The sequence below is a fragment of the Octopus bimaculoides genome, chromosome 1 (genome assembly GCF_001194135.2).
Source record: "Octopus bimaculoides isolate UCB-OBI-ISO-001 chromosome 1, ASM119413v2, whole genome shotgun sequence".
Classification (NCBI taxonomy): domain Eukaryota; kingdom Metazoa; phylum Mollusca; class Cephalopoda; order Octopoda; family Octopodidae; genus Octopus; species Octopus bimaculoides.
The window spans coordinates 95371295-95381051 of NC_068981.1; the positions used below are offsets into that span (position 1 = coordinate 95371295).

The 9757-nt window shown below is 34.0% G+C and overlaps 1 protein-coding gene across 2 annotated transcripts in view; it reads right to left on the minus strand.

Moving 5' to 3' along the window:
• The window catches only part of LOC106876018 (chitinase-3-like protein 1), a 31109-nt gene that overhangs the window by 18160 nt on the left and 3192 nt on the right, over window positions 1–9757 (minus strand). Inside the window, exons 2-3 of one of the 2 annotated variants that reach the window (XM_014924390.2) lie at window positions 7923–7992; window positions 1521–1692 (exon numbers count right to left, since the gene is read on the minus strand). In XM_014924390.2, coding sequence (XP_014779876.1) covers window positions 1521–1692; window positions 7923–7992 — 242 coding nt within the window. Of the gene's footprint in view, window positions 1–1520; window positions 1693–7922; window positions 8501–9757 lie in introns of those variants that run through there. The other variant, XM_014924388.2, reaches the window with a different exon arrangement.

Here is a 9757-nt window from a genome sequence, read left to right on the forward strand (position 1 = left end):
TACATACAAGCATACATCATCTACTTTGTGCCATAGACAGACCCCCTCAGACATGAAAGGGGGGGGGGCTATTAACGTGTTAAACTGTTACAATGTGCTTATTTGCTGGAAAGATAAGAAATCTTTATTGTTAAGTGTTAACGATATAATAATCTAGAATATTTCCACCCAACACTTCAACGAAACTACATCATTTGTGGTACCTTTCGTATTTTAATCTTCCAGAGAAAGTTGTTTTTTTTTTTGTTACTTATTGTTTAGTGTTATTCAGCTACACACACATACAAAAACACGAGCACCCCTTCCCCCCACTCATTCATATTCACGCAAATATTACACGTATACACTACGTAGACATATGTACATGCATATGTTTGTCTGCACTGGAACTTTCTATGTGTGTTTTATAGTAGTGAACGAATGTTTCAATGTGTGCACAAACATCGGCATATAAGAATGATACTGATATTCATACCTATATAGTTGTGTCAACGAAAATATCTTTATTTGAGGAGAGGGTGAGGCTATAAGAATATGAACGTATGTACATAATTACACACACATACACACAATTATGCATACATGGTCTTGTATTTATATACATAATCATGTACATGAGCGTGTATGTTTATTTTTCTATTACCCCTAGTTTCTTTAGCTATATATTAATTCCTGTATGACGCTCAAGAATGTACAGAAAATATAGATTTGGATAAGGATAAAGTAATGTATCCGTGCCTGTGGGTTTTATGATGTACATGATAATGTTGCATATAATAACAGTAACAGGGCGTGTATCTGTTTACTTAGTTTATTTTCTGGCATTGCTATGCCATTTCTTTTCATCTGAGTAATTTTAACGCTGCATGTAACTTGAAAACCGTTACTACTTTTTCGTGTGTGTATGTGTGTATGTGTGTGTGTGTGTTTGTGTGTGTCTGCATGCGTATGCGCGTGTGTGTGTGAGAGATTGTGTGTGTTTGTGTGTATGTATTGCGTGTGTGTGTGATTGTGTGTATGTGTGTGTCCGTGTGTATGCGTGTGTGTATGAGAACAACTCAGGTCTCATCTACAAACATTTTGCTAGATCCTTTCATATAAAATGTTTACTCTTAAGAACACTTTTTCCTGTTAGCAATGTAGACAAAAAGGGTGTAAACACACCAGGTCAGTTTGCAGCGCTCTCTACCCGGGTCGATGGATGTTTATATTTCGGAGCAGTTATCTCCTCCTCAGCATTGAACACTGGAAACAGTGGCGAGTTTGCAGTGACTGCAAAACACTAGGTATCTCAAAAGAACGAGAAATAATTCTTCTTTGGAATAGTTGATCTCGAAGCACATTAAGATGTGGGTTTGTGTCCTTCGGGAAGCTTTCAATTTTTCTATCCCAAATGGTTTTTCAACCCAATATCATTATTAATTTATGCGCTTCGAGAGCCACTTAAAAAAAAAATCACGTTCTCTCGTATACACAATATAAGTCGTAGACAATAATAAAAATAAAAGATGAGAACTTACAGAGCGTCATCGTTCCATTCCACTGTACGGATATCGTTTCCAACAACTTTCCCAAAGGCGTAGTTGATATGTGTACATAAAGTCGGATTGATGTCTTCAGGTAAAAACTTTCCCCCCGAAGGGCGATACTGCGACCAATTGGTGAAGTAACACACTATATAGTAACTCCAAACTGAAACAGATACAACGTTTGTTGATAAGATATTCTGTTGATTTATGAGTTTTTCACTAAAAATAACTGGAATTTTTTAAAAAGTAAATAATACAATTATTTCTAATTTCAGCACAAGGTCAGCAATTTGGGGGACGGGTTTAGCCAGTCATATCGAACCAGTATATGATTAGTACTTTATTTTATCAACGCGAAAGGATGACAAAGTTAGCTTCAGTGAGATTTGAACTCGGAATTTAGAGCTGGAACAAACCGCAAGGCCTTTTTTCCGACGTTGTTACGATTCTGCTAACCCACAAGCTTTAATATTACAGATAATGATAAGGGGCGAGCTGGCAGAATCGTTAGCACTCCGGGCAAAATGATTTGAGAAGAAAATTTTGACATTTAAAAATAAGTGGCTGTAACAGATGGATAATATAAAATAAATTTAAGTTCTTGGTAAACGTAACCACTGGCCAACTTGGCTAAAATTATTTCATTTACATCATTGGTTATCACGACAGAGCATTCCTATTCTATTAACGCTACAACATAAATTGTCACAATATGAAAGAGTTGAAATACGGCAAGCTGGCAGAAACGTTAGCACGCCGGGCGAAACGCTTAGCGGTATTTCAACCCTCTTTACGTTCTGAGTTCAAATTCCGCCGAAATCGACTTTACCTTTCATCCTTTCGGAGTCGATAAATTAAGTACCAGTTGCGTACTGTGGTCGATCAATATATTGTTGCATTAGTAGAACAGGGATAATGTTTCAGCTGTGAGACATAACACCTAACCGCCAGCCTGAAAGAAATTACTTATTCGTGTGCTAGTAGATGGACAACAGATATAAAGACAGTTTGAAATAACGAAACACCAGAACAGGCTATACGGCTGGTTGAAGTAGTTGTCTTCTCCTTAGCATCTAACACTGGAAACAATCCGAGATTCACACTAATCAGTTATGTGGAATATGATCTTTCGGGTGAGAACAAAGGAACTGGCTAAATGTAAAACGGCGCAAGTTGCTTGCCAGGAATTTCCGAACAGCGAAAAAGTTTGAGTATTGAATTGAAGATGAACAGTGATCGAACATGCTGGACAGCTTTGTCTTTTCCATCTAAAGCCAAGTGTAATAGCTAAGAGAACTGAAAACTGTGAACTAAAGAAACACATGTTATCTCTGCTGCACACCTGGTACATATACTCAGGACCTATAACAATTTATAATATTCTTTTACAGTTTGTCCCCCCCCCAGCATCGCTTGACAACCGATGGTGGTGTGCTTACGTCCCTCGTATCCTAGCGGTTCGGCAAAAGAGACCGATAGAATAAGTACGAGGCTTCCAAAGAATAAGTCCTGGGGTCGATTTGCTCGACTAAAAGGCGGTGCTGAAGCATGGCCGCAGTCAAATGACTGAAATAAAGTAAAAGATTAAGAGTAATCACTATCATAACCATCGTAATGGACCAGCAAAAACTAACGTCTTATCCACAGATACAGCGTCGGTGACACAGTGCGCACTATCAGCAGTTCAGGCACCAGTCCGAAACCTTGTTATCTCTGTCCCTCTATTGTTATACCATATATACCACATTCGCGGTATAGAAAGGGCAAAACAACGAGTACTTATTTGTATTAATGTTATTTTCGTTTCATACTGCACTAAATTTCGTGTTTAGTTAGTTTAAAAATAATTACGATTGTGTTCTTTCATTTAACCAGTTAGTCGATAGCAATTTACAGTTATTTTCTTTTTATTATTCAGGACATCGTAGGATTGCCAAAATAACAATATAAAACAAACGTCTTTAGTGTATTTGCTTCTCAACTGCAATAAAACGAACGAACCTATTTAAAAGTGAATTGAAGCTGCTGTCTTTTGCTTTTTGAATAACAAGCTGTAACTAAGAGGTCTCATTTGTACCTGAAAGATTCATTCAAGCGTCTTTCTATTTGTTATTTGATTCGTGAGTTTGTATATGTAAGGTGATATTGTTTATATTTCATTCAGTTTTGCTTACTTTAATTAACCTTGATGTATCTGGAAGCATAAGATAATTTGTGTCCGGTGAGTGTGTGTGTATTTCGCACAAACCCACGCAGTGACGCACATATATTCCTGTGTGTGTAAGAAGAAAGCTTTCAGATACAAAATAAAGTACTTGATACTTCTGGATGTAAAGTATCCGAATATATTTTTTGACTCCCTGCTCTTCAAAGGAACTGAATAAATTATCCCGTTTGATTAACTATGGCATAGTTAGAGATCAGATTCTATTAGAATTGAAAACTGTAAAACTTCCCTCATAATAATAATGATAATGATAATAATAATAATAATAATAATAATAATAATAATAATAATAATAATAATAATAATAATAATAATGATGATAATAATAATAATAATAATAATAATAATAATAATAATGATGATAATAATAATAATAATAATAATAATAATAATAATAATGATGATAATAATAATAATAATAATAATAATAATAATAATAATAATAATAATAATAATAATAATAATAATAATAATAATCCTTTCTACTAAAAGAATTTGGGGGAAGGGGATAGTCAATTACATCGAACTTAGTACTCAACTGGTATTTGAATTATCGACCCCCGAAAGGATGTATGGTAAAGCTGACCTCGGCAGAATTTGAACAACAACAACAACAACAACAATAGTAATGGTTTCAAATACTGGCACAAAGCAGCTATTTTCGTGAGAGGGTGTTAGTCATTGCCAACTGGAAGAATGAAAGGCAAAGTTGATCCCGGTGGGAATTAAATGCAGAATGTACAGAGAGGGGACAAATGCCGCAAGGAATCTTCACTGACGGTCTAATGATTCTGTTTGTTCGGGTTTGTAACATAGGAACAAAGCAAGAAGTTTTGAGATACAAGTAAGTAGATTCTTTCGACCCTAATGATTAACTTTTGCTTGTAATAAAAAACGTTAAATCTAGAATGAGGGTGTCGGCTAATGCACCAATAATGAAGACGGTCAAAGATTTTACAAAAAAATAACGGAAATTGATCTTCACATTAAAGTTTTCTACTTTCTTTGGTGTAGAGAAAATATTGCTTAAAATGTATATAATTGGAATTGGGTTTAATAATGAATCCTTCAAACTTGTAAACTGTATAAAGTCAGGATCATGCATTAACGTATTCTTCAGCAATTTGGTTTTTTTCCAACCGGATCTGAGTATGAAGATTTGCTTTGGTACTCGGACGTCAGATTTGCTTTGGTACTCGGAAAAATTCTGAGCGAGTTATGTTCTAATGACGTGAAGTAGGATTTTTATCTGAAAAGCATCATGCTTTTTTCTTCAAGATATTCATCTTCCAGTTGATACTTTAATTAGCAAATGCTTCCCATATTTTGTCTAAATCGAGTGACTTAAATATCTCTCTAATCGGTAATAAACAAATAATTATTGGCTCAATAGAGAAAATAATGCATGTGAAAAAAAAAATGAAAGAAAGAAAAGAAAAGTTTAAATTATAAAAAAGGAAAGTAAATTCTCGACAAAATGCAATCACTACATTCTAATAGAAGCTGCTGAGATATACAACTGGGTGTGAGTTGTATTTAATACTAAACTAGATTCTATTTAGTATTAATGGTATGCACAAGGATTTTGTTAACTTCAACAAATTTTCAGTTGAAGCTCAAACGATGTAACATCTACTTGTAATCAATATAATAGTCAAATTTGTGAGTGCATTCTTGTTGAATGTTGGAAGAAAAAAGTTGTTGGTAAAGAAACATTGAAGATGCTTTTTCCTTCTGTTACCAAGCAGATGCACTAATCAGGGTTTCCAACGCTTACACATACAAAAGGTAAGTTAAGAAGCCTGTTGCAATCAGAATATGTTTTAAGCTGCTGCTTATTAAAGATGTAACCTAGACGAGAAGACATAATTTTTAAAACTTGTCCAAAATCAAGATTCTAATGACGTCGTATTCTCATTATATTCTCATTGCAAAAATATGCATATAGTTTTTGTAATACAAATAATGAGTTTTGGAATATTACCATAAAATTGAAGAATGACAGGCTTTGTCTGAACTTGTATAGAGACTGAAATACTCTAAATTCTGAAGTCGATTATTTTTCAATTAAGTCATCTTGGTATAAGTTAACACTATAAAATATTTTAAAATTCCACTATCTTTTCGCAATAGTGAACGTAATTTTATTGCAACAAGAGAAGCTTTTAAAAGTCACAATTACATATACAAGATTTAAATAATTTTAGTGAGTCTTATCAATATCTATTTTCACAAAATACATAGTTTGCAAAAATAAATTATAATAAAATGTCATAATTGTAAAATTGATTGGTTATTCTCAGTTGCAGATTCAGTTTTCAAAGCAATAAAATTTATTGTCAATATTTGGTAGAGTTACGGAGAAAACCTATTAAATCTCAATCTCCAGTTTTGCGATAATAAATCATCATTCCTTTCTTAACTGAATATTAAATTATTCTTCACTGTATTATTAAATTATTTAGGAGAATTATGTCTCTTCTACTTATAATCATAAAACTGGAAATAAGTACCAAACCAAGGGTGCCACAAAATTCCTGCTTCAGCAAATAATTATGAGTCCACCAGCTGATTGTTAAGAAGATGATACTAGACAATATCAAGGTACAAAATTTTTTTAAAAAACCATAAAAATTACAAGCCCATAACAAAACAAAACAAAACAAAAGAACCTGACATTTGCCTGATTGCCTACGGGAAATACTTTTCGTTTGTTATATCTATTTGACATCATTGTGAATTTCATTAAAACAACAGTGAAGAAGTGGCAGAAAGCTCTTACGGTCATAAATAACATTATACCACTCTCACAGGAATATCAACTGAGATATTCCAAGAAGCATAATTCTCTTGTCTTCATTTTATCCTATGTATGTTACATTTAAAATGCTCAATAAACAAAAAAAACAATACGAGAAACATTGATGGGAGAAGGAGGAACAACCTCATATTCATAATCTCTTCTTCATGGTTGGCCGAAAATTGCATGCGGCAAACAAACCGCAGCGTAAGGATCGCTTCAATATTGTCAAACAGTTTAACAAAGACATGAATGTAGGTTTTCTTTGGATATTAGAGAAATGCAAGAAACTGATACATAAACGAAGTATGTGTCAGTGGAGCAGATGATTTGAAACTCCAAGAAGGGAAGACAATACAGGAGCTGGACGATTCTGCATTCTACAAATATTTGGGTATAGATGAGAGTGAAATTGTGTATGTATATGTGTGTATGTCTTTGTGTGCCTCTGTGTGTGTGCGTGTATGCGTGAGTGCGTGTGTATGTGTGCGTGTATGTACATGAGTAAGCGTGTGTTTGAAAGGTGTCCGAACGAGAGTGAAAATGGATATTTTGACATGGTCATAAAATATTTAAAAACTCATCTTAATAGCGATAATACTATCTGTGTCATTAACATGTTAGTGGTGCCACCTATAACACATGGACCTATGTTATAGGACTAGAGAGTGACAGAACTAAATTTTGCAGACTGTAATACTAGAAATTTATTCAAAATAGCACATATAACACAATACATCCAGCAACTGCATATCCCTAGAAGATATGGCAGAAGGAGGTCTATTGAAATTTGGGGGAACAATATAAGCGGACAGTCATTAATTTTACTCACTACTGTTTAAACTCAAAAGAAGGGCAGATATGCATGTCTCTTGATTATGATAAAAGAAATCGGTAGTAAATCAATTATATCTGTAGTAACAAAAAATATCTTTAATAAATTGGTTTAGACTTCAAACAGCTAAAACCTGAACCTAATTCATCACAATGTATCAGGATATCCCATACTAGCTCCAACAAAATACATTTGGAGGTTAGTCAATTAAATTGATACCCATACTTGAATATGTACTTTATTTTATCCATCCCAGAACGATCGAAGCAAAATTAAACTCGATAGAATCTGAAGACATACTTCAACGATTCTGCTAATTCACCACGCTAATTTCTAAGACAGGTACAAGTCTAAACAGTTTTTAGGGAGAAGAGTGTGATCAATTAACTCGCACCCAAAAGGTTGAATGTCAAAATAGACCCTGGCTTACTAATCAGTATGTAAAAGCATGCAACAAGTACATCACTCACTCTAGCTGAATAGCGCAACACAAACAGTGGCCTTATAGCTTATACAAGAATTCAAACTTACCTTGTGAACATTGAAGCAAAACAAGAACAAGCCAGATTCCTCGGAACAATACGTTGTGACTACAAAATGACTGGATATGGGGAAAAGAAGAAAGAAAGAAAGAAAATGTAATATGAATTATTTTCATTTCTTGATCTGTAGAATAAACAAAGCTGTTTTAGGATTCAATTTCTTACAGTGGAGATACAAATGTATATGCGACATTAGTGTGATTGAATTTGAACAATTGTTACAGAGTAATGTCTGAGGGAAGTGAAGGGTTTAATGAGGGCTAATTATAGTTTGAGTGTGGTTGATCTTGCTATTGTTACTATTGTTGTTATGTAGTCCGATGTCGGCTCCACTCGAGCAAAACTATGATAAAAAAACATTTCAGCTATGACCATTCTGTATTTTATTTTACAGAAATAGTACGTCCGGGATTATAGTATTCAAAACGCACTTTATAGAAATGGAAGATTTGGCTATTATTTTTAGCACATGTAACCTCCATAATTGGCGCATCAAAAATGGAGTTTATGTAGTGGATAAAAGCTTAGTAAGGATGGTGTGATCTTTGTAGTATGTTAGTATATGTAGTAGGGAATGAAAAGATTTGATGGCCGTAGCCGCAATGTTTTTTTTTACTGGTTTAAGAAGAAAGATTATCTATTGACTTTTGTGCTACCATCGATTGGAAGATAATAATAACCGGATAAGATTAATGTGCTTAATGCGATTCAGTGAAGGCTTACCGCTCTCTTTAATCTACAGAGATCTTCACATCCGTGTAGCGTCAACGATTTTCTTTTTATTTGGGTGCAGGAATTATCTATAATCTATTGTAAATGCTGATATACATATAAAAACTATAAACAATACTGTTTTTTTTTTTATAGAAACAAGCAGGCCTTCGGGTACAAAGTGTTGGAGAAACGAAAAGCGAGAAAATTATGCTGGTCATCCTTTTCCAAATCGTGGCAGAGATAATGATCTTGCTGAAAATGATCCGAAATGATAGTTTGGTGAAGGCCATACATACAACCTACTAGAAAGTTACTCACGGTCACATCAATTGCGGCACGAAGGAAGTATTAGCAAATTATTCCTGCAGGTACAAAAATTGAAATTCTATGGAGAAGGTTAGTCGATTACATCGACGCCAATGTTCGACGAGAACTTATTTAATCGACTCCAAAAGGATAAAAGGTAAAGCTGATCTCGGCAGAATTTGGACTCAGAAGGTTAAGACAGACGAAATACTGTAAAGTATTTTGTCCGGTGTGTAAACGATTCTGCCAGCTCAGCGCCTTAGTACTAACGATTTGTGTAGGTCTTTTGACGCTAAATTTTTGATCCAAATTTAATACTAAATTGGAATTTGTACGTTGTAAACTTCATACTTATCTGAAAAATACTAGCGTGGCTGGAGAAGATACTTTGACAGGGAATCGAAATTAAGTTGATTATAACACACACACACACTCACACACACACACACACACACACACACACACACACACACACACACACACACACACACACACACACACACACACACACACACACACACATTCACACACATACATACATACATACATACATACATACATACATACATACATACACACATATCTACATACATATATACATACATATATATATATAACAAGAGTTAACAAGTGAAACAGAGACAGGCAGAAACAAGAAAAATGCTCATGTTATTTGAATACTATACAAATATGTCTTTAAAAAGACTTTTCTGTTAAATTTACAAAAATTTAATTTTTCAATAATTTTTCAATAATTTTTCAAAAATTTATTATTCATATTTACTGTTGAAAAGATCTCAAGGA